Source organism: Symphalangus syndactylus, chromosome 2 (genome assembly GCF_028878055.3).
Source record: "Symphalangus syndactylus isolate Jambi chromosome 2, NHGRI_mSymSyn1-v2.1_pri, whole genome shotgun sequence".
Lineage (NCBI taxonomy): Eukaryota > Metazoa > Chordata > Mammalia > Primates > Hylobatidae > Symphalangus > Symphalangus syndactylus.
Window position 1 is genome coordinate 47,518,996 of NC_072424.2, and position 24,886 is coordinate 47,543,881.

General features: G+C 38.2%; 1 protein-coding gene across 6 annotated transcripts in view; it reads left to right on the forward strand.

Annotated features, from left to right (window-relative positions):
• The window catches only part of FILIP1 (filamin A interacting protein 1), a 264,825-nt gene that overhangs the window by 162,371 nt on the left and 77,568 nt on the right, over window positions 1-24,886 (forward strand). Inside the window, exon 1 of one of the 6 annotated variants that reach the window (XM_055255817.2) lies at window positions 10,645-10,751. The exons of 4 other annotated variants lie outside the window; for them this stretch is intronic. In XM_055255817.2, coding sequence (XP_055111792.2) covers window positions 10,737-10,751 — 15 coding nt within the window. In that variant the 5' untranslated portion in view covers window positions 10,645-10,736. Of the gene's footprint in view, window positions 1-10,644; window positions 10,752-15,822; window positions 15,863-24,886 lie in introns of those variants that run through there. One more of the 6 variants, XM_055255824.2, reaches the window with a different exon arrangement.

Genomic DNA, 24,886 nt, shown 5'->3' on the forward strand with positions numbered 1-24,886 from the left:
TGATTTTTCTGATTTTTCCCAAATATTCTTTTTTACTTTTTAAAAAACTTGGCTTTTTACTTAAAAGATCTTTCAAGGAATTTTAAAAATAAGAGCCAATTTTAGGAAAATGATATTTGTTTTCTTTTGGATATTTTTTCACTATTTATGGTGATCTGAATCTTCATATATTAGGTACTTAATAAATATATGTGAATAACTTTATTAACATTTTAAAATGTCATTATGTCTTTTAAAAAAATTCCATCTCTATGTACTTAAAAACAGTTTTAGTTTTATTATATTGACAGTGATTGGGTTGAACAGAGAAAGTGGAGGAATCCTTTCTTTCGTCAGCAGTTCTTTATTTACTTCCCTGTTTCTGAGTCAATGTGAACCTCTAGAAAGAAAGAGGGACCAAACTAGGTAGCTTTGTGTAATCCAGACAAGAGATAATGGTGACTTGGATTAGGGCAGTGTATTAGTCTGTTTTCATGCTGCTGATAAAGACATACCTGAGACTGGACAATTTACAAAAGAAAGAAGTTTAATTGGCCTCATAGTTCCATGTGGCTGGAGAGGCCTCATGATCATGGCAGAAGGCAAGGGGGAGCAAGTCACATCTTACATGGATGGCACCAGGCAAAGAGAGAGCTGGTGCAGAGAATCTCGTGTTTTTAAAACCATCAGTCTTGTGAGACCCATTCACTATCATGAGAACAGCATGGGAAAGACTTGCTCACGCTTGTAATCCCAGCACTTTGGGAGGCCGAGGCGGGCGGATCACGAGGTCAGGAGATCGAGACCACGGTGAAACCCCGTCTCTACTAAAAATACAAAAAATTAGCCGGGCGTGGTGGCGGGCGCCTGTAGTCCCAGCTACTCGGAGAGGCTGAGGCAGGAGAATGGCGTGAACCCGGGAGGCGGAGCTTGCAGTGAGCCGAGATTGTGCCACTGCACTCCAGCCTGGGCGACAGAGCGAGACTCCGTCTCAAAAAAAAAAAAAAAAAAAAAAAAGGCTTGCCCCCATGATTCAACCATCTCTCACTGGGTCCCTCCCACAACGTATGGGAATTATGGGAGCTACAATATGAGATTTGGGTGGGGGCACAGAGCAAAACCATATCAGGCAATAAGTGCTGGTGGGGGGAAAGTGCTAAGATTTTGTATAAGTTGTGTAGAAGAGCTCATTGTATTTGATGGCAGGTTGAATGTGGGATATGTGAGAAAGAGATTTGCTGAGCCTGACTCCAAGGTTGTTTGCCTGAGCAAATGGGAAATGGGTTGTCATTTACTGAGATGGAGAAGACTACAGGTGGAGAGTAGACAAGTGGAAACCAGACATATAGTTTTGCACAGGAAGTTTCAGATGCTTAGACAAGTGGAAACCAGAAATATAGTTCTGCACAGGAAGTTTCAGATTTGAATCTGAAACTTTGGCATTTGAATATAAGTCTAGAGCTCAGGGAAGAGGTCTGGGATGGAGTTATCAGTTTGGAAGTCACATGTATATAGATGCTATTTCAAGTCCTTGAAATCCAGTAACATCATGAAGAAAGCAAATTTAGATAGAAAAGATAAGAGGTCCAAGGACTAAGCCCTGGGTAATTCCAGCACTGAGAGACTGGCAGGATGAGGAGGACTCAGCAATGAAGGATGAGAATGAACAGTTTGAGAGGAAAGAGGAAAATCAGCAAGTAGGGCGTCTTGGAGTAAAAGTGGAAAATTTTTCAAGGCAGAGAGAAAGATCCAAAGTGTCAGATGCTGCTGATGGATCAAGAAAAATGAGGAGTGAGGGTTGACCATTGAATTCAGCAGTAGACAGATCATGATTTGCCTTCATAAAAGAGTTTCAGTGGAGTACTGGAAGCAGAAGCCTGGTTGGGTGGGCTCAAAGAAATCCCACTCACTTGGGAGAAGAGAATATCAGAGACAGTATGTATAGGCAATTCTTTCAATGAGTTGTATTGTATACGAAAGGAAAGAAATGAAGTGGGATCTCCAAGGGAAATAGAGTCAAGGGAGGATCTTGTTCAGATGGAAGAAATAACAGTATGTTTGTATGCTAATGAGAATGAGCTAATATGGAGGGAAACATTTACAACAGGTAAAAGGCTGGAGCAATGTCCTAGCTAGTCAAAAGAGGATGGGATTTAGTGAATAAAGTAAGAAGTTTGTGTTAATTAGAAACACAATCAGTTTACTTCTAGTAATAGGGGAGAAGGTCATGTATACCAGCAAAGATGCAGTAGGTGTATGAAAGCAATAACAGATTGTGGAAATTCTTCCCAAATTGTTTCAATTTTCTTGGTGAGTCAGGGAGCAATGGGGTAGATGTGTGATTTGATAAGGCAGAAGAAGTTATGAAATAGCATATGAGAGTGGACTGAAGGAATAAAGTGTGATTTCTTGATAGAATTAACAGCCCAATTAAAGTTAGTGACCATGAATTTGAAATGAGATCAGTTGGCATGAGTTTTTCTCTGGGGAGAGAGATTTAACCAAGGCTGTAATTTGACCAAGAGAGTACAATCATGTGAGAGAATGGGCATGACATTAAGAGTGTATGCAATTGAAATTTAAGCTGAATGAGAAGGAAAATGAGCGCATAGAAGGAGGAGGGTGAAGGCCAATCAGAAGATGACAAAAATCAATGGATTATAATGTGCTGCCATCAAAGCACTGTTGGATTTTAAGCTCTAGAGGGAATAAGCTGGAAATATAGAAGATGACGTTGGAGAGTTGAAATTACAGATAGTTGTAATTTTTTGTAATAATGGCAAAAACTAGGGTATGACCATACAAGTGAGGGCTGAGGTGGTGTGAAGGACAGAGTCATGAGAGGAGAGAAGTTCAGGGAACTGGGAAGTCAGAACATCAGAAATATCATCTAAGAGGTTATGGAAATCACGAAAACATTGGCAAAAGTAGTATTAGAGAGAATAACAGCAATCCAGAGGCAAAAATCTTCAAAGAAGGAAGGAAAATGAATGACCCAGGGGTATTGAATGGCCCATGACTATTGATATAGTTTGGATGTGTGTGCCTGCCCAAATCTTATGTTGAAATGTAATCCCCGGTGTTGGACATAGGGCCTGGTGAAAAGTGATTAGATCATAGAGATGGATTTCTCATGAATGGTTTAGCAACACACCCCTTGGTACTGTCCTCATGATAGTGAGTTCTTGTGAGATCTGGTCATTTAAAAATGTGGGGTATCTCTTGCCTTGCTCTCTTGCTCCTGCTTTTGCCATGTGACATGCTTGCTCTCTCTTTGCCTTCTGCCATGATTGGAAGCCTCCTGAGGCCTCCCCAGAAGCAGATGCCACCATGCTTCCTGTACAGCCTGTGGAACCATGAGCCAATTAAACCTCTCTTCTTATAAATTACCCAGTCTCAGGTATTTCTTCACATTAATAGAAATGCAAGAATGGACTAGTACAGCTATTAACAGAAAGGATATAATTAATATTATCTGATGACATGATAATAAAAGCTAGTATATTTTAGGAAGCAGGGAGAGAGAATTATTTGGAAGCAGTGATGATGAGCAAGGAGGAAGATCTACTCCACATCCAGGCCCATTGGTACAAGGAGAGTGGGATAGAAACTATCTGCTTCTGAGTTGTTGGGCAAGTAATGTCCTCAGGAGAGAGCCAGTGTTCCTTTAGAGAAGTAGTTCTCAAACTTGACCGCAGATGCACAGACCATATCCCAGACTAATTAAATAACCAACTCTGGAGGTAGGAGCCATGGACCTGTATTTTGTTTGTTTGTTTTAAGCTTTGGATGATTCTAAAGTGCAGCCAAATTTGAGAATAACTACCTTAGAGCAAGGAGGTGAAGGGAACATTCTCAAAAGAGTTTGTGAACTGAGGAGAGTTTACTTGTGGTTGAATGTGAGTTTCAGAGAGCACAGTGGAAGAGTCTCAGGAGATGGGGATAGGTGAGATATAGGATTAGAAAAAATGATGGCAAAATAAATAGACCACTACCCAGACTAGTAAAGAAGAAAAGAGAGAAGAATCAAATAGACACAATAAAAATGATAAAGGGGGGATCACCACTTATCCCACAGAAATACAAACTACCATCAGAGAATACTATAAATGCTTCTATGCAAATAAACTAGAAAATCTAGAAGAAATTGATAAATTCCTGGACACATACACCCTCCTAATACTAAACCAGGAAGAAGTCGAATCCCTGAATATACCAATAGCAAGTTCTGAAATTGAGGCAGTAATTAATAGCCTACCAACAAAAAAAAGCCCAGGACCAGATGGATTCACAACTGAATTCTACCAGATGTACAAAGAAGAGCTGGTACCATTCCTTCTGAAACCATTCCAATCAATAGAAAAAGAGGGACTCCTTTGTAACTCATTTTATGAGGCCACCATCATTCTGATAACAAAACCTGGCAGAGACACAACAGAAAAAGAACATTTCAGGCCAATATCCCTGATGATGATTGATGCAAAAATACTCAATAAAATACTGGTAAACCGAATCCAGTAGCACGTCAAAATGCTTATCTGCCACGATCAAGTCGGCTTCATCCCTGGGATGCAAGGCTGGTTCAACATATCCAAATCAATAAACGTAATCCATCACATAAACAGAACCAGTAACAAACACCACATGATTATCTCAGTAGATGCAGAAAAGGCCTTCAATAAATTTCAACAGTGCTTCATGCTAAAAACTCTCAATAAACTAGGTATTGATGGAACATATCTCAAAATAGTAAGAGCTGTTTATGACAAACCCACAGCCAATATCATACTGAATGAGCAAAAGCTGGAAGCATTCCCTTTGAAAACCAGCACAAGACGAGGATGCCCTCTCTCACCACTCCTATTGAACATAGTATTGGAAGTTCTAGCCAGGGCAATCAGGCAAGAGAAAGAAATAAAGAGTATTCAAATAGGAAGAGAGGAAGCAAATTATCTCTGCAGATGACATGACTGTATATTTAGAAAACCCCATCATTTCAGCCCAAAACTCCTTAAGCTGATAAGCAGCTTCAGTAAAGTCTAAGGATACAAAATCAATGTGCAAAAATCACAAGCATTCCTATACACCAACAATAGACAGAGAGCCAAATAATGAGTGAAATCCCATTCACAATTACTACAAAGAGAACAAAATACCTAGGAATACATCTTACAAGAAATGTGAAGGACCTCTTCAAGGAGACCTACAAACCACTGCTCAAGGAAATAAGAGAGGACACAAACAAATGGAAAAACATTCCATGCCCATGGATAAGAAGAAAAAATATCGTGAAAATGGCCATACTGCCAAAGTAATTTATAGATTCAATGCTATTCCCATCAAACTACCATTGACTTTCTTTGCAGACTTAGAAAAAAGTATTTTAAATTCCATATGGAACCAAAAAAGAGCCCGTATAGCCAAGAAAATCCTAAGCAAAAAGAACAAAGCTGGAGGCATCATGCTATCTGACTTCAAACTATACTATAAGCCTATAGGAACCAAAACAGCATGGTACTGGTACCAAAAAATATATATAGACAATGGAACAGAACAGAGGCCTCAGAAATAACACCACACATCTACAACCACCTGATCTTTGACAAACCTGATAAAAACAAGCAATGGGGAAAGGATTTCCTATTTATTAAATGGTGTTGGGAAAACGGGCTAGCCATATGCAGAAGACTGAAACTGGACCCCTTCCTTACACCTTATGCAAAAATTAACTCATTTAAACATAAGACCTAAAACCATAAAAACCCTAGAAGAAAACCTAGGCAATACCATTCAGGACATAGGCAGGGGCAAAACACCAAAAGCGATGGCAACAAAAGCCAAAATTGACACATGGGGATCTAATTAGACTAAAGAGCTTCTGCACAGCAAAGGAAACTATCCTCAGAGTGAACAGGCAACCTACAGAATGGGAGAAAATTTTTGCAATCTATCCATCTCACAAAGGGCTAATATCCAGAATCTATCCAAGGAACTTAAACAAATGTATAAGAAAACAACAAACAACCCCATCAAAAAGTGGGCAAAGGATATGAACTTTTCAAAAGAAGACATTTATGCAGCAAACACATGAAAAAAAGCTCATCATCACTGGTCATTAGAGGAATGTAAATCAAAACCACAATGAGATACCATCTCACGCCAGTTAGAATGGTGATCATTAAAAAGTCAGGAACAACATATGCTGGAGAGGATGTGGAGAAATAGGAATGCTCTTACACTGTTGTTGGGACTGTAAATTAGTTCAACCATTTTGGAAGACAGTGTGGCAATTCCTCAAGAATCTAGAACTAGAATTACCATTTGACCCAGCAATCCCATTACTGGGTGTATACCCAAAGGATTATAAATCATTCTATTATAAAGACATATGCACACATATGTTTATTGCAGCACTATACACAATAGCAAAAAATGGAACCAAAAAAATAGCAAACTCGGAACCAACCCAAATGCCCATCAAAGTTAGACTGTAAAAAGAAAGTGTGGCACATATACACCATGGAATACTATGCAGCCATAAAAAAGAATGGGTTCATGTCCTTTACAGGGACATGGATGAAGCTGGAAACTATGATTCTCAGCAAACTAACACAGGAACAGAAAACCAAACACCACATGTTCTCACTCATAAGTGGGAGTTGAACAATGAGAACATATGGGCACAGGGAGGGGAACATCACACACCGGGGCCTGTCAGTGGGTGGGGGGTAAGGGGAGGATAGCATTAGGGATAGCAAAGGGAGGATAGCATTAGGCAAAATACCTAATGTAGATGATGGGTTGATGGGTGCAGGAAACCACCATGGCACATGTATACCTATGTAACAAACCTGCATGTTCTGCACATGGATGTCGGAACTTTAAGTATAATAAAAAAGAAAAGATGATGGCAGAACCAAATACAGATTTGAGTTTGGAGGGTGAGAGAGATGAATTTTCTCTTTGTTTTACTGGTGGTTCTGAAAGTACCAAGTGCCTCCACTTTAGCAGCTGCAAAATCAGAGTTATATAATTGTTTTCTTCTTTTGTGGCTTTGGTGAATCCTTAGGAGGCGTGGCTAGGAAAAGCAATGCCCAGACACCTCAGTAAGAGATGCTTCAAATGGTTTTGCTGTGATTAAGTCATCTTGAGATGTAAGCCTTGAGAACCCATCCCCCTGAATGTGACACTATCTCCAAAACAGCTACTAAGACTTCAGCTGGAACTGATGTGCCTGTATTGCTGCAGCTCCATGGTATCTTGCTAAGCTAGCTCTCAGGATTAAGCATGTGAAGAGTGGCTATAGAAAAAAGCCTTCAGACTACATGCTTACTGGCCTTGAAGGTCATGAAGAAATGTGAAAGAAGACTCTAGGGATATTCCCATAATATTATTTAACAAGACTGGCCACTGTTGAACATGAAATGAGTTCAGCGCTGAGAAATCTGGCGATGCTGGTTAACTGACCTCATCCACCTGCCTCTTCTATTTAGTCATCTTCACCATGCTTTCATCTGACCACTTGCTTGGAGATGATGCACGATTATGACAGCTCAGAGAAGGTTCCTGACCACAAAAACTCAGTAGAGGTCAATGCATATCATTGTCTGAAACAATAATTTTTGGCAGCTTGGTAACTACAAATAAGCAGTAGGAGTTTGAAACAAGCTAGGGAGAACTTGAACCATTTTATTGACTGTATCATAATCCAGAAAGTTCTTTCCGTGAAACTTTCCAGCTATTAATATAAATCTTGGCCAGTGGTTTTTGGTCATTTATTTGGAAAAAGTAAATACATTGGAAACATTATACAAGCTAGTAAGGCAAAGATTTCCCAATGCCACAATCAATGTTATGCTGCCAGATAAAGCTCAGGGTTAGCCTATCATGAAAAAAAAAAAATCGTAAGGGGCTACAAGTAATGGGACCATGATATGTAACATGCTTAACTAGAGTGCTCCCCACTTTGAGTGAAGATTGGTTATTGGAAGTAGTTAATCAGCTTATAACAAAATTAAGTTTTTCCAACATCTTCCCTCAAGAAGATTATCAAACTTACCAACCAGTTCCTGGTTGACTTCAGGATCTGCATATGGAAAGAAGGCATGATATAAATAATACTATATATATACTTTTCTGAAAATTAAGGTAAAATATTGCATTACATGATAAAGGAGTAAGAGGAAAATACATTGCATCAGATATTTTAAGTTCAGTAAACACATTCCTATTGCTAATTGACAAGTGATGTGTTTGAATACACAGTCAAATATCAGTGAAACATCAATTACCATTTTTAGGGCATTGATTTTACGGTCATAAGCTGCTTTTGACAAGCTGCTATTGATATGTATGCCAGCACTCCTTCAAGTGTGCCCAATAGCATTCAAATGCTTCTTAAAATATTAAGTTTGCCAAAAGTTGCTCATTTCATGTTTTAAAAATTAATTAGCATATGAATTAATTCCTATGTGTGATTACTGCAATATATTTACTAGTGATTTAGCATAATGGAGAGATCTCTGGTCTGAGAATCAGGAGACTGGGATTCTAATGTGCAATCAAGAACCAGTTAGTTGTATTCCTTAGGCAAATTATTGACTTCTTTGAACTTCTGTCTCCTTAGTTGTAAATTAAGAAATTAGGTTGGGCGTGTAATCCCAGTACTTTGGGAGGCCGAGGTGGGCAGATTGCTTGAGGCCAGGAGTTCCAGACCAACCTGAAAACATGGCGAAACCTTGTCTCTCAAAAAAAAAAAAAAAAAAAAAAAAAAAAATAGCTGGGCATGGTGGTGCTCACTTGTAGTCCCAGCTACTCGGGAGGCTGAGGCAGAGGGATCAATTGAGCCTTGGAGGTTGAGGCTGCAGTGAGCCATGATTGTGCCACTGAACTCCAGCCTGGGCAACAGAACAAGACCCTGTCTCAAAAATAAAAAAAGGCAATTAAATTTTTTTTGTTGTTCTAAATTATTCTGATTCTATAAATCAAATGGTCCACTAAGGCTTGGAGCCAATTAGATGGTCAAAAAACGGGAATTAAGATTAATCATTCCTGAAGACTTCCCAATGCTATTTCATGCTCTAGAACTTTCCTTTTACCCTTGCTTCCAAAAGGTGGCTTGATGAACAATTAGCTGTAGGAGTAACCTTTCGAAATCTCACTCCTACTAGATTATAAAGTCATACAAACATAGGATTATGTCCTACTCATATGAGATTCACCACAGCAACTAGCCACATACTTTGCACATAGCTGCTAAAGGAATAAGTTAGCAGATGGAATGAAGGATGGAAGAAGAGGGGGAGAAAGAGAGACAGATAACTAACTGTTTCATTTAGGATGTGCAAGGAAAGAGAAGTAGTAGCTAGGTCTGTCAACTTCCATCTAAAGAGAGGAACAGGACAAATCAGAGATGTCTGGTAAAGGTTTGATTTAATTACTACAGACATAAATCACAGTGGAAATTGTTATTTCAAAGTTAACAAAGTGGAATTCTAGTCTAACACAATTATTTGATCTTTTCCTTGGAATTTTTTTTTTTGTATTAGAGTTTGATCTAAATTTTAGGTTATAGATTCAGGTAAAAAAAATTGAGAACACTGAAAAAGACTCAATTGAGAGATGGACATAAAAATAGAAGAGGCTTGATTAATTTATTGAAAATGAAATAAATAAGACATAACAGTTATGGTGAAATGAGTATTAGTGGCAATGAAATTTAATTCTCCTTGACCTTTCCATTCTATTGTTGAATAAAAAAATAAGGTGGTACATATTTGAGAGGTTCTATATGGATATATGTATATGGAGAATTTATAAAGTATAATATTAAGATTGCCAGCTCTGAAGTTAGGTTGCCTGATTTCGCATTCTGACACCATTTATTAGTTAATGTGACTGAGCAAATGACTGAACTTTTCTGCACCTGCCTCAGAGCCCTCATTTACAAAATGGTGATAATAATAGTGTCTATCTGATAAGGTTATGTAAGGTTTAAATGAGATAATGTTTAAAAAGCACTTTGTCCATTACTTGTCTAAGTGCTTCATAATGTTGTGGGTGGGGGAGATAATGCATGTGTTAGTTCTACATTTGTATATCTATAGAGAAAACAATTCTGAAATGATCCACTTCAAATTATTAATAGAATTAGCCTTGGTGAGTGGAATGTGGGAGGCTGTAGCATATACGTTTCATTTTCTTTAACCACTTCTCTAATGTTGATTTTTTTATAACAAACATTTTTGCGTCATAATTTTGTCTTTAAATTTTGATAGTAGGTCTAAAGAGATAATTTACCACTGTAAATTCATTCAGAGAGAGCACAATTCAAACTCATTTATGCAGAATTAAGGTAGTAGAAGAGACCATAAATAACAATTCCTTTTTAAGGGGACAATATTTATATGCATATTCAAACCTATGGTCTCCATTAATCCTTTAGGTTAAATAGGATTTTGCTATTTCCACCAGAGTTGAGAAAGTTGAGAGACTTCCCAGATCTTACCTTATTACTCACCTAGTGAAGAGCAGGGACAGAAATGACTCAAGTGCCCTGATTCCACAGAGCCCCTCCACTGCCTTATGACATCTATAGTGTCCGTCATTCCCCACGGAACTCCAGTTTTAAAGAGACAAAGAACAGTGTATTTACATAATCTTGAAACCCAGCAGAATGGAGAGTAACAAGTCTTTTGGGGAACTGGCTAATTTGTTTTAGATCTATATGAAAACATAGGTGAAGACTCTCAAAATATATGGTCACCATTCAGGTAATTTCTTATCTCCTGAAAGGTTTAAATATATTTTATGTTTTAGGCTTTTGTGGCTGATAAACTGAAGCCTTTTACCTTGTGGCTAATTTACCATGGTTAGCTTTGGTTGAGATCTCATTTTTCTGCCTGCAGATTCACAAGATCCCCCAAAGTCTATTCAGTAATTGTGATGCATTCCTGTAGCATTTAAGACTAAGCCCTAAAAGCTTTGCTTTGTATACTTGATCTGTAGCGACCTTTAGTTTGCTGCCCATTGAACCGAAGGTCTTCCTTGTGAAATCATAGAATAGTGCCCCAGTTCACTCTCTGTTACTTGATATCACTGAACAAAAATACCATTATCAGTGCCTGAGAAAAAAAGAGATATGGTACCCTGTCTCTTTAACAGTTTAAGAATAGCAAGCACAGTAGAGTTAATTCTTTTGGGGGCTGTGCCTTGAGAATTTTCTGGCCCAGAATCAAACTACAGATAATTAATTATGTCAGTGAAAAGCTCTGATGGCCTGTTCTCTTCAGAAAAAAGTGACATCATCCATAGAATTCTCTGGCAATAAAGCAGAACAAAGCTGTGAGTGCAGGAAATAACAGACAGATGTCCGTGAGTGCATATTTTATCTACTTCAAAGTACATTGCAAGAAGTCATGCTCTAAGGCTGTCTCCCAGCAGCAGTGGCTTGGCAAGGGGTCTTGGAGAGTCAGAGAAGTTTACCGGACTGGGTTCACTGCCTCACGTGCCCTGGCCTGAAGATTGAAGTGCAGCGTCTTTAAGGAAGTTACTAAAAAAAGATGACAATGCTCAAAAAATGTTGGCAAGACCATGAGAAGCCAATCAAATTATGTAGTGTGGGGAAATTAGACCAGATGGCTATGGACGGCACCACTTGTGGATGATTGTTAGTACAGGAAACGTTACCCACTGAGTTTTGTTCCAGGGCTTTCCTTTGCTCTGTGCTTACATCATATTTTCACTGAAAATTGTTATTAACACCTACAGCAACATATAATGGAAAGAACAAATATTTTGGAGTTAGATAACTCTGTTTTTTACTAATGATGGGGTCTTGGTCAAGCTATTTACTTTATCTGAGCCTTATTTTTTCATCTATAGAATTGGAATTAAGAAGCAGTAAATTAAATAATGCTCCTGAAAGGAATTTTGTCCACACTAGAGTAAAATGTAAGAATTGGTTGTTTTTAAATTCAACTCTGTCCTTTCCTGCAAAATATATTACATATCTAAATCTACAAATCCGAAGTCAGACTTATGTTAGCTAGAACAAATGTCTACATACGCAAGGAATTTTAGGTATAATAGAAAGATCATTGTTTCAAAATTTCAGGTGCCAGAGGACCAGAAATTCTACTGTTAGAAATTTAGTCCTTTGAGCTGAAATACCTAGCACTTTCTTTTAAAAAAATTGTAGGCCAGGCATGGTGACTCATGCCTGTAATCCCAGCACTTTGGGAGGCCAAAGTGGGCAGATAACAAGGTCAGGAGTTCAAGACCAGCCTGACCAACATTGTGAAACCTCATCTCTACTAAAAATACAAAAATTAGCTGGGCGTGGTGGCACGCGCCTGTTATCCCACCTACTCAGGAGGCTGAAGCGGGAGAATCAGTTGAACCCGGGAGGCGGAGGTTGCAGTGAGCCGAGATCAAGCTACTGCACTCTACCTTGGGCGACAGAGCAAGACTCTGTCTCAAAAAAAAAAAAAAAAAAACAAAACAGTTGTATCTAATTATCAAAGTAAAACCAGTCTGATATAGATTATTTAGAACATGCATTCTCAGTGTCATCACTACTGTTCTCAAGAGGGTGAAATTTGGTTATGTGGGTGGCAGTAAAGAAATTTTAGATGTGACAATGGTTTATGGCCCTCAAAAGGATCACAGAACATAAATATATGTACAGTATATATCTATGGTATTAAAGTTTCAAAAGAGGGCAATACAAGAAAAGATACCTAAAAAGTCTCCTTAGGAGGACAAGAACAAGTTTGAAAAACAATGATTTAGGAAAATTTAAAACTTACGAAAAAAGTTTTTCATAATCATCCATAATTCTACTAACCTAAAAGAATGATTGTGGCTATTTTGGTGGGTATTTTTCTTCACATGTATTTTTTCCGTAATTGCAAGCACAGTATATGTGCAACTTTAACTATTTATAATAAGCATTTCCCACATCATTCAGCCACCCTTGGGATATATTTTTTAATCCTTGTATAATATTTTATTCTATGGGTGTACTATATTTTACTCAAATATTTCCCTATTATTGAATATTTATTTTTCTCATTTTTTACTATTAAAATAACATCATATTTGTGCAACAATCTTTGTCCTTCTTTTGAAACTACTCAATTAAAAGGTATAAATGTTTTTGAAGACTTGTGTGTTTCTGTTGTCAAGTTACTTTTTAGAGTCATATGTCTTCCCAACAAAATTATGAGAATGTCTATTTATCAAACTCTCACTTGTAATAACTATTATAGTTCTAAAATTTGTCCTGATTTAAGAGGTGAGTAATGGTATCTCATTATTGTTTCAGTTTATAATTCTTTAGTTGTTAGTTGAGTTGAACTGTTTCTTAATGAACATTTTATATCTCTTTAGTGAACTGTCTATTTATACCTTTCAGGCATTTTTCTTTTGAGCTTTAGGGTTCTTCTCATTGATATATGTAAACTCTTTATAATTAAGTATAGTTACCCTATATCTTTCATAGTTGTTACAAATATTTCCTTTCTTTTTTTTTTTTGCCTTTTAATTGGCTATGATTGTTTTTTACAGTTAGAATCTCTATTTTTTTCTTTGTTATTTCAGAGAAAGTCTTTCCTGTATTCAGAAGTAAGATAACTCCCCATGTATATTCATTCATTCATTCATCCATCAAGTATTTATGAAGTATCTGCTATTTGCCAGATACTGTCTTTAGGCATTGGGGATAAAGCATAAACAAATCTTGTTGAACAAACAACAAAAAATCTCTGTCCTTAAGGAGTTACATTCTAGAGGAGGAGACAGACAAGAAACAAAGTCAGTCAAACAGATATGTTAAAAGATAGCAATCCTATGGAGACAAATAAAGACAAGAAAAGCCCTAGGATATTTCAGGGATGAGGATTGTAGTTTTAAATAGGAGAGCAGGAAAGTTTCCACTAAAAAGCTAACATTTAAATAAAGACCTGAAGAAGACGGGAGAGCACACCATGGGGGAAGAGCATTCTAGGCAAAGGGGCAGAGGCCTGAGCGGAAAGTGTGCCTGGAGAGTCTGAGGCACAGCAAGGAGGCCAGTGCAGATAAAGCCAAGGAGAGAGGAGGTGGTGGTTATGAGAAGGAGCAATGAAATCTGCAACAGCCTCTCCAACACTTGGGTCCTGTTGCTGGGTTTGATTTCCCATCCCAGATTCTTCTTCCCTAAGAGTGAGCTTCCTCAGAGTCTCTGTTGTTTCTCCCAATAAGTCTGCCTTGGTTTGACCATTGCAACCTATCTAATATCTTTGAATAAGTCTGAAATTCAATGATAGACCTCTCTTTCTCTGTCTTTTTCTGTCTCCATTAGGCATCTTTAGCTTCTGTGTAAAGCAGTAATGCAAACGAAACAGTCGCCTATTTCTATATGCAAAAGGCATCTGAATATCAGCAACTTCCAGTCAATATTCCTTGTAATATGGATTTTTATATTTTTAAAAACTGAGTAATAAACTACATTTATACCTAGTAATAAAAAAAACAACTTGGGTTCTAGTCATGGCTTGGTTGTGAATCAACTGTTTATCCTTGGTAGGGAGTAGGCAATAATAACAACTTACTTTTATGAAATGCATAACATTTAATTCATTTTCAAGGGTAATATTTTAAGTTATTCACCTTACTTCAGCCTAGATTTCTCATTCATAAGTGAAAGCATTAAGTTTGATGATCTCTAAAGCATTATTTCAGGTATTATGTATAGATAAAGAAATAGAATTCAATTCCTGAATCAGGATCTTTGAAATGAGGGTCATATGTTTTATTCCACCTATTATCAGCTCTATATTTTAGATTTTGGTGGTGGCAAAACCTATGTTGGTACCCTTATTTTGGTACCAATTTCAGTATTAATAAGGGTAGACAGGGACATGCTGCAATAATAAATTAATCCACAAATACCAGTGGCCAAATTCTTTCTCATTACTATATTTGTCCAACTTGATTTGATGGGAACAGAGGGTGTTTGTGTTCCATGTAGTCACTCAGGGACCCAGGCTGATGGAGTTTTCACCATCAAGTGAAAATGCCATCAGTTTTCACTTCATGTCCATTAGTTGTTTAACAGGAAGAGAAAAGTAGAAGAGTTGTGCATCAGTTCACTCATCATTTCTCATAGCCTATTGACCACAGCTAGTCACATAACCCCCTCCAGTCACAAGGAGGCTGAGAGATGGGGGATGCTAACATTTATTTGTAATCCCCAAATCAATACTTACAGTGCTTTCATGGGCATTCCCAGACATGTACAGAGAGGCCAAAAATTCGTGTTGCCTGCATGCATGTTCCCAACAGAGGCTGAACGGGCTTTTCTCTGCCCTCTTGTTTCAGCTCTCGTACTATAGACAAGTATCTTTTTTGCTATCTATTTATGCCACATGTTTCACATTTTTGTGGCTTCTGTTGGTGATTTTGCTGTTTAAAATGGCCCCAGGCAGAGTGCTGAAGTGCTGTCTAGTGTTCCTAAGTGTAGGACATACTTTAAGAGAAAACATGTGTGTTAGGTAGGTTTCCTTCAGACATGAGTCCTTCAGACATAGTGTCATTGATCATGAGTTCAATGTTAATTAAGTAACAGTTTTTATAAAATAAGATGCCTTTAAGCAGAAAAACACACAAAATAAGGTAATGTATTGATTGGTTGTTGAAAATACTGTGAAGAAAGACTCACAGGATTCGAACTCTGTGTTTCCCTGGGGAGCAATGATTCAGTATTCACTAATTTCATGTTTGTGGCAACTTTATAGAACATAACTACTACTGTGAATAATGAGGTTCAACTGTCTTCATGCTCAATAAGGAAACTGAACCATGGAGAGATTTGACAGAAATTTTGTGAATATAAATGAAACTAGTAAGTCAATATCTTTTGGAATCTAAACTTTCTCTAGTGAAGGGCAAAAGGGTAGCTTTTCAAAAAACAGTTCTGTCCTCAAAGGATAAAATGTACATGCTTTGAAAAGAAGAAGCACAATAAATTGTTGATGGATAAGTAGGATCCACACATACACACCATTCAACAAATGTTTGCTGAGCACCCACTTGTGTCAGTCATTGTGCTAGGAGCTAGGGACACAAAAGAGAACAAGAGGCTCCTGCCTTCAGCGCTCTCAGTCTTGTGGGAAGGGAGAAAGGCGCAATTGTAATTACAAAGTGGTGACTATTGTGAATAGGGAAGTATCAGGCATCAGAAATAGCAGTTCTACAAATTTTATGCTCACTCTCAAATCACAGAGCATCACATATCTCCTAAACAATAGCACTTAGGTAACAGTACATATGAGATGTTCATGTTCAAAAAATTTTTGAATGTGTCTCACCTCTGGTCCAATATACTGAAAGGGCAAGATAATTTACAAGCAAATGCAATTGACTATTTGGCATTTTAAACAGGCCTTGTAAGGCCAAATATTGCCCATGAAAAGCAGTTAACAAATCACAAATCATACATAAGTAGACCCTTTTTTCAAGGGTCTAGTTTCTTTTTTTATAAAAAGGACATTCCAAGTAGGAACTCAATGGTTATATTGTTAAAGATGCAATTTTTAAAAAACTTAACATTTCTAATTTTTGTGCTTATTTTTATTTTCCTTTCCTAAATCAGAGAGCTTGACTTTGGTTGCATCCTTCATATATGGGCAATATTTACCTTCAGCATGAGTACTAGCAAAATGTGTTATGTAGCATTGTTTCTTGCTGATACTGTGTTTAAAAAAAATACTAAGAAAAGTTTAGAAAAAATAGTAAGACATTTCTGCCATAATATAATCTTTTGACAGTGGTGATGAGGGAACTGCAGACTCTACACAGTGTAGTCCAAATTTTTGAATTAGGGAGGGAGCTGCCTCTTTAAATCCCATCAACAAGTAGTGCAAGAGTCCCGGAGGGTGGCACAAGCTGACATAGAGTTGCTAGTGGTCCACTACGTTCATGGCACAGGAATCACAGATGTGTTTATGAATGGTTTGGGTAGTCACCGAATATTGGGAACAACAGGGATGAGAAAAAAATGCCTTAGACTTTGACTTATTGGTTCAGTTTATGGAAAGGCTTTTGGTTATGTTGCCCAGTGGATCAGGCAATTCGCTCTTATCAGAAAAAAAAAAAAAAAAAAAAAAAAGGAGGAAATTGCCTTTCATTGGGACTCACTGTATGTCAGGCACTATATTAGCCACTTCACAAATATTTCATTCTCATGCAGGTTGGGGAGCTGAAATTCAGAGCTAACTGGCCCAAGGTCACATAGCTGTAGTAAACAGAAGAGCTATAATTTGTCTGACTCCCAAGGGGTGGGGAGTAACCAACATTTACCAGGCACTTTGTATACATTAGCCCATGAAAAATCTGTGAGGTAGCTATTGCTATGCCCATTTTGCAGATAAAAGTTCAGAGAGGCACACTAACAGTAGTACCGATGCACGTTTCTAACACAAGATTCCCTAGGGCATGCTCTTTCTACCACATTGCATCTCTTGAATAGGAGTAAAAATAAGCAAAAAACTAGCTCTGAGTCTATATCAGAAACTTGCTTTAAAAGAAAAACAAAAAGCAAATGGATTCAGTAAGGACACAACAATATTAATCTTTAGTACATCAGAAAATTGATACTTATAAGGACCACCCTGAGTTTTCAAAAAGACATTATGTACCTTATATATTTTTTAAGTGGAGGGGGACTTTCTACATTTGAGGATGTACCTGTGCCCAAACCCTTAAAATTAAAAACTCTAATATTTAGCATACTAACTCTGATTTTTTTGTAAAAGTAAATATACAGTGTGACATTCCTCAAAATTCAGAATGGCTGAGATTTTCTTGCATTTTTGTTCAAAAAATTCAACAGTAGTTTTTGCTAACTTGGTCAAATGTGTAAATGTAGAATTCACTTAGGTCAGAGGCTAAAATGAATAGATCAGAAAACACAGTAAACCCAAAGAAATTCAATGTTATGTGATTCAAATAAACCTCGTATAAATTCTGGCTAGACAATGTAGTTTTATTTTTTATGATCAAAGTAGTTTCTCTTTTGAAAATGCTTTACCTGTATCTCCAGCCCTCACCAGTCTGAGGATAAAAATAAGATAAAAGACTTTTTAAAGCTATCTTTTCCCTCTCTTGCCCCTGTGCCCTCCCACTCGGTGAGAATGCCAAGCTCCTTTAGGTTATCTCATAAGCCTTGGAAGACCCCAGAAAATGACCCACACATGTTCCACACACTCCCGTGTGTATTGGCATTTGCCATTTGCCATTTGCCCTGTTTTCCTTCTCCAGCCTGCTGTGGGTCTGATGGCTGCCCCTGTAAGTGCACAGCGAACACAGTTGTGTGTGCCCCAAAGACTCTCTCTTCTGTTTATGCCAGTTGTTGTCTACTTGGAGGCTGCTCAGGCTGATGTCTACACTGAGAGCATGATGTAAGCTATAGACAGGGCTACTCTTCCCCACCTTCCCCCCTTGCTGCTGAAGCTGTGGTGCTTTGAATTCTAATTTACCAATTCCTCTAGTTCTTACTTGGGTCTTTCATGGCAATCCCTCACCCCAGGACTCAGGCAAGGGTCGATGGGGGTGGGCTACATGGGAGACTGAGTGACAGACACTGTGCTGCACTCAGACTCACCCTTCCCCTCTGACCCTGCTCTATTGTCCTTCAACCAAAATGGTGCCCTTCCTCCCTGGGGATGAGCTCTTTCCCAGGAAGAGCCTCATGCAAATAGCTGTGTGGCAAGGCCACCCGCCAGTCAGTCCTCTGGATGGAATTACATAGGATTTCCCCTCGAGCTGGAAAAATAACTTCTAGAGATAACTGAAAAGGAGGCAATCACAGAAAATTAAGAAAGAGGTGAAGAAAATTTAACTTAATAAACAGAGTTATACCGGAGATGCTTGATTTGTCCTGGGTCTCATCTAACTGGTTTGTGTTGAGGGGATTACATTTACTAGGCTGGATAAACAACCACTGTGAGAAAATGTCATCTAGTTGTACCTTAGCAATGACTTCTCCCATGTTCTAAAAAATTCAGCTTCTCACTGGCACAGCACAGTGAATTGCGCCTGTGATCCCAGCACTCTGGGAGGCCGAGGCGGGTAGATCACCTGAGGTCGGAAGTTCGAGACCAGCCTGGCCAACAATGGTGAAAACCTGTCTCTACTAAAAATACAAAAATTAGTCTGGTGTGGTGGCACACGCCTGTAGTCCCAGCTACTCAGGAGGCTGAGGCAGGAGAATTGCTCGAACCTGGGAGGTGGAGGTTGCAGTGAGCTGAGATCGTGCCACTGTACTGCAGCCTGGGTGACAGAGCAAGACTCTGTCTCAAAAAAAAAAAAAAAAAAAAGAATTCAGCTTCTCACCTGGTTCACAGAAAGCTGGACCCTATCTGCTGATTATGCATACAGGTGGGCAGTTTAAGGGCTCTGCCTAAGGTCTTTATTAGAATAGAACTGAGAGCTTGCAGTCTTTTGGAATTTAAGAAATTATACACTGTAGGATGATAGCACTGCATGGGGGAACCTGTGACCTTATCTAATTTTTAATCCAGAACACTGCAGCTGTCACACTATTAATATCCCAATGTGTGTAAAATAGAAAAAAGAAGAAAATCACATAATAAAAATGCATTCAAATCCATGGATGACAGTGACATTCAGATGACTAATCACAGGAAAATATGACTACACTTTTATAATTTATTACATGGAATTTTAGTTTTTTGTTTTGTTTTGTTTTGAGATGGGGTCTCAGTCTGTTGCCCCAGCTGGAGTGCGGTGATGTGATCTACCTCCTGGACTCAAGTGATCCTCCCTTCTCAGCCTCCCAGATAGCTGGGAATACAGGCACAGGCCACCACACCTGGCTAATTTTTGCATTTTTTATAGAGACAGGGTTTTGCCATGTTGCCCAGGCTGGTCTTGAACTCCTGGGCTCAAGAAATCCACCAGCCTCAGCTTCCTACAGTGCTGGATTGTAGGCCTGAGCCACTGCACCCAGCTTGAAATTTTAGTTTTTTTCAAAAACAAAATCTCTAGATAGAAAATTGGGGAATATTTTAATTTTCTTTTCTTAGTTGATTTTTTTAGGCAGGTGAGTGTATACTTAAATCTTTTTAAATTGTTGCCCAGGCGTGGTGGCTCACGCCTGTAACCCTAGCACTTTGGGAGGCTGAGATGGGAGGATTGCATGAGGCCAGGAGCTCAAGACCAGGCTAGGCAACATGGCAAGGCTCCATCTCTAAAAAATAAATAAATAAATAAATAAATAAATAAATAAATAAATATAAAATTGTGGTAAAATGTATGTAATATAAAATTTACCATTTTAACCATCTTTAAGTGTACAGTTCAGTGGCATTAAGTATATTCACCTTGTTGTGCAATTATCACCACCATCCATCTCCAGAATTATTTTCATCTTCTAAACTAGAAACTACTAATTAAAAATTAGCATCCCTTTCCCCCTTGCTCTCTGCCCTGGCAACCACCTAGTGTTCCACTTTCTGTCTGTATGATCTGAGTACTCTAAGTACCTGTAGTGGAATCATACAGCATTTGTCCTTTTGTAACTGACTTGTTATACTTAGCATAACATCTTCAAGGTTCATCAATCTTATGGCACATGTCAAAATTTCCTTCCTTTTTAAGGCTGAATAATATTCCATTGTATGTATGTACCATATTTAGTTTGTCAGTCAATGGACACTTGGGTTCTTCTTATGTTTGACTATTGTGAATAATATTACTATGAACATGAGTGTTCAAATATTGTTTGAATCTCTGCTTTTGATTCTTTTGGGATCATATAGTAATCTATTTTTAATTTTTGAGGAACTGACATACTATTTTCCATAGTAGCTGCACCATTTTACTTTTCTACCACTAGTGCACCAAGGTTTCAGTTTTTCTGTACCCTCACCAACTCTTTCTTTCTTTCTTTGTTTCTTTCTTTCTTTCCCTTTCTTTTTCTTTATTTCCTTCCTTCCTTCCTTCCTTCCTTCCTTCCTTCCTTCCTTCCTTCCTTCCTTTCTCTTTCTTTCATTCTTTCTTTCTTTTCTTGATAGCCATCCTATTGGGTGTAAAGTAGTATCTCATTGTAGTTTTGATTTGTGTTTCCCTAATGACTTGTGATATTGAGTATCTTTTCATGTGCTTTTTGGCTACTTGTATATCTTCTTTGGAGAAATGTCTGTTTGAGTCCTTTGCCCATTAAAATTTTTTTTCTTTTTTGCCATAAGAGTTCTTCAATATTCTAGATATGGATATTAATTCTTTTTTTTTTTTTTTTTTTTTTTTGAGACAGAGTTTCGCTCTTGTTGCCTAGGCTGGAGTGCAATGGCACGATCTCAGCTCATCGCAACCTCCACCTCCCAAGTTCAAGCAATTCTCCTGCCTCAGCCTCTCGAGTAGCTGGGATTACAGGCATGCACCATCACGCCCAGCTAATTTTGTATTTTTAGTAGAGACGGGGTTTCTCCATGTTGGTCAGGCTGGTCTCAAACTCCCGACCTCACCTCAGGTGATCCACCCACCTTGGCCTCCCCAAGTACCGGGATTACAGGCATGAGCCACCGTGCCCAGCCTCTGGATATTAATTCTTATTGCACATATGATATGCAGATATTTTCTCCCATTTTATGGATTGCTTTCCACACTGTTGATTGTGTTCTCTGTTGCAAGGAAGTTTTTAAATTGAACATAGTCCAATTTATATGTTTTCTTTTGTTGCCTGTGCTTTGGTTTCATATCCAAGAAATAAGTGCTATATCCAATATCATGGAACTTTTCTCCTGTGCTATTTCTAAGAATTTTATAGTTTTAGCTCTTACATTTTTATTAATTTTGAGTTACTTTTTATATATGCTGCAAGGAAATGTTCCAACTTAATTCTTCTGCATGTGGATACCCTGTTTTCCCAACATTTGTTGAAAAGACTCTCCTCTCCTCATTGAATGATCTTGCACTCTTGTAGAAAATCATTTGTCTATATATGCAAAAATTTATTTGTGGGCTGTCTGTTCCATTCCATTGATCATATGTCTGTCTTTATGACAGTACCACACTGTTTTGATTAGTGTAAATTTGTAGTAAGTCTTGAAATCAGGAAATGTGAGACCTCCAACTTTGGTATTTTTCAAGATTATTTCAGCTATTCATGGTCCCTTGAGATTCCATATGAATTTATGGATTTTTTTCTCTTTCTGCAAAGTCATAATTGGGATTTTGAGGATTTTACATTTTAAAACTCAAGCTATCATGGTGCTGGCAAAGCAAGTTTTAACATAAGAAATTGCATCTGTTTCTGATATTTTAATAACAGATTTCTTTTGGTAGATATTCAGTCTGAAGTGCTACTCTTTTATGAACAAGCTCTATATAGGCTTTTAGGCTACTATTGTCCATATAGTTGTAGAGAATAATTTCTCCAAAGAGAACAAAAGTCACATTTTTAGCCCTAGTGGCCCTTTAACCTAACCATGTCTGAATGTTCTTCTTGTACATAGTTGTATTATTAATCTTGTTAACTTTGATTTCTAAAATTCAGTGGAAAAAATGGGTTTAATTTCTATAGTAACAGCTAATAACATTATACATTACATAGCTTTTTTTCTTTCAATCTGTTTATAATATTAGTATTTATCTAACTCAGGTAAATGGTATAATTCAATTTGTATGAGATTTAAAGATAGTCCATTTCCTGTTGCAACATTCTGGTGGAATGTACTATTTTTCCTTATTCAGTTTACATATTTTCTTTTTGGAATCAACTTAAAAAGAAGAAAGTGGGCTGGGCACAGTGGCTCATGCCTGTAATCCCAGCACTTTGGGGGGCTGAGGTGGGCAGATTGCTTGAGGTCAGGAGTTCGAGACCAGCCTGGCCAACATGGTGAAACCCTGTCTCTACTAAAAATACAAAAATTAGCCCTGGGTGGTGGCAGGTGCCTGTAATCCCAGCTACTCGGGAGGCTGAGGCAGGAGAATTGCTTGAACCTGGGAGGTGGAGGTTGCAGTGAGCTGAGATCATGCCACTGCATTCCAGCCTGGGCGACAAGAGCAAAACTCTGTCTAAAAAAAAAAAAAAAAAAAGAAAAAAAAAGAAGAGACTCCCAAATTACAGACAAATATATCAGATGAAAGAGTAAAGAGGTTGACAAAATGTAATTGTTTAGATCTTTTGAACAAGGCTAAGTAGTTAAGGTTGTTCTGAGATTTTCAGTGCCAGTTTATGCCTCTCTGACTTTCACATCACTTAATTTTACTTTTCTTTCTTTCAGCAAATATTTACAGAGTGCCTACCATGCAGCAGGCACTCTTTTAGGCACTGTAGACACAGTCTCCCAAGGCAGTCACAGTCCTCACAGCAGCTTACAGCCTCAGAAGGAAATAGACAAGTAAATTAATAAATTACCATATGTAAGTAGATACACAATGGTTGAGTGGGAAAGCAGAATGGGAAAGCAATCACAGAATGGGTATGTGACTGATCTTCCAGGACTGTCTTTTCTAGGGCTCCTTGACTCACTGCAGCAATGGGGTCATATTTAGAAGTTAAATAATACAAAGAAGCGATAGTGCTTGGGAACTGTGTCATTCTTCCATAAGCGTAGAAATGGATTTGTCCTTTCCTCAAAATGGATCCATCATTTGAAGTCAACAGCTTTTGGCAGGAATGCCTTGTTTAAAGTGTGCAGTGTCATTAGGTAAGGGCAGGCTTCTCAAACTTCCCACTGGCTATGCTTCCTCTCAGCCAAGTGAGTGGATCATCATGCTGGGGTCATGGTTACATCGTCTAAGAGTCTGTCCCAAGCTGCCTGGCTGAAGCAAATGCTTTTTTATGTCTTTTGTTTTGTTCTGAACACTCAGGTGAATATTAAAATTGTATGAATATTCTGAGTTTTAAACTACTTATCACCCACCCCAAGTCTTTCAGTAATCTTAGTGCTAAAAGAAGATGCACCATGTTTATCTCCAAGCTCCAAGGCTTGTGGGCATTCCGTCCCCATTTTAGAAGTGTGGAAGAAGCTATGTCATAGGAGCATAAGAACTAAGTATTCTTTCCTACTCATTATGTTTTTTTCTTTCAAAGATAGAAAAGCCGCACAAGTTTAAAATACAGTTAAATTGTCGTCAGACATAATAATTAGTAATGGCGTTGTACCTTTAAAAAAAAGCTAAGTTTTGGAAACATGATCAATGAAATTCAGTTCCTGAGCATAATAAGCCCATTTATGGGTGCCTTGCTAGACACAGGAATATTATGGAATATCCAGTCTCTTTCTGACTGGTGTTTGTCATAGGGTGACCAACTTGTCCTGGTTTGCCTGGGACTGTCCTGGTTTGCAAAAGTCCAGCTTCACAGGACTCAGCTTCCCTTAGTCTCACACAAATGGGACATTTGGTCACCCTCATTTGCCCGGAACTGGCAAACACTTCCAGCAGTCTTCAGGTATCCTCCTCATTTAAGCTGCTGGCTGGAAATGACCATGATTCTTTGGTGCAGAAAGGTCAGGGACTAATAACACAGGGAGAATAGTAAGAAGCCTCTGAGGCAGCCAAGTCGCTGGGAATCAGACAACCCTGCCAAGAACCTTGAGCTAACACAGCAAAAGTTTTAAGTATTTTTGATGCTGAATTTGTCATCTGTCCTAGAGCAGTGATTTCCAAGTGCAGCTGTGCTTTAGAATCACCTACAGAGATATTTCAAAACACAGTTCCTGGCCTGCCCCAACAGACTCGCTGACTTAGAATTTCTGTGCCTTTAACACAGGAGATGAATGATGTTTCCAGCACGCAAATCTGACCATCACTATCCTGCTGCTCAAAAACTCCAAAGCCTCTTGCTCTTCTGTGATAAAATCCAAACTCATTGCATGGCTTACAAAGCTTTTCATGA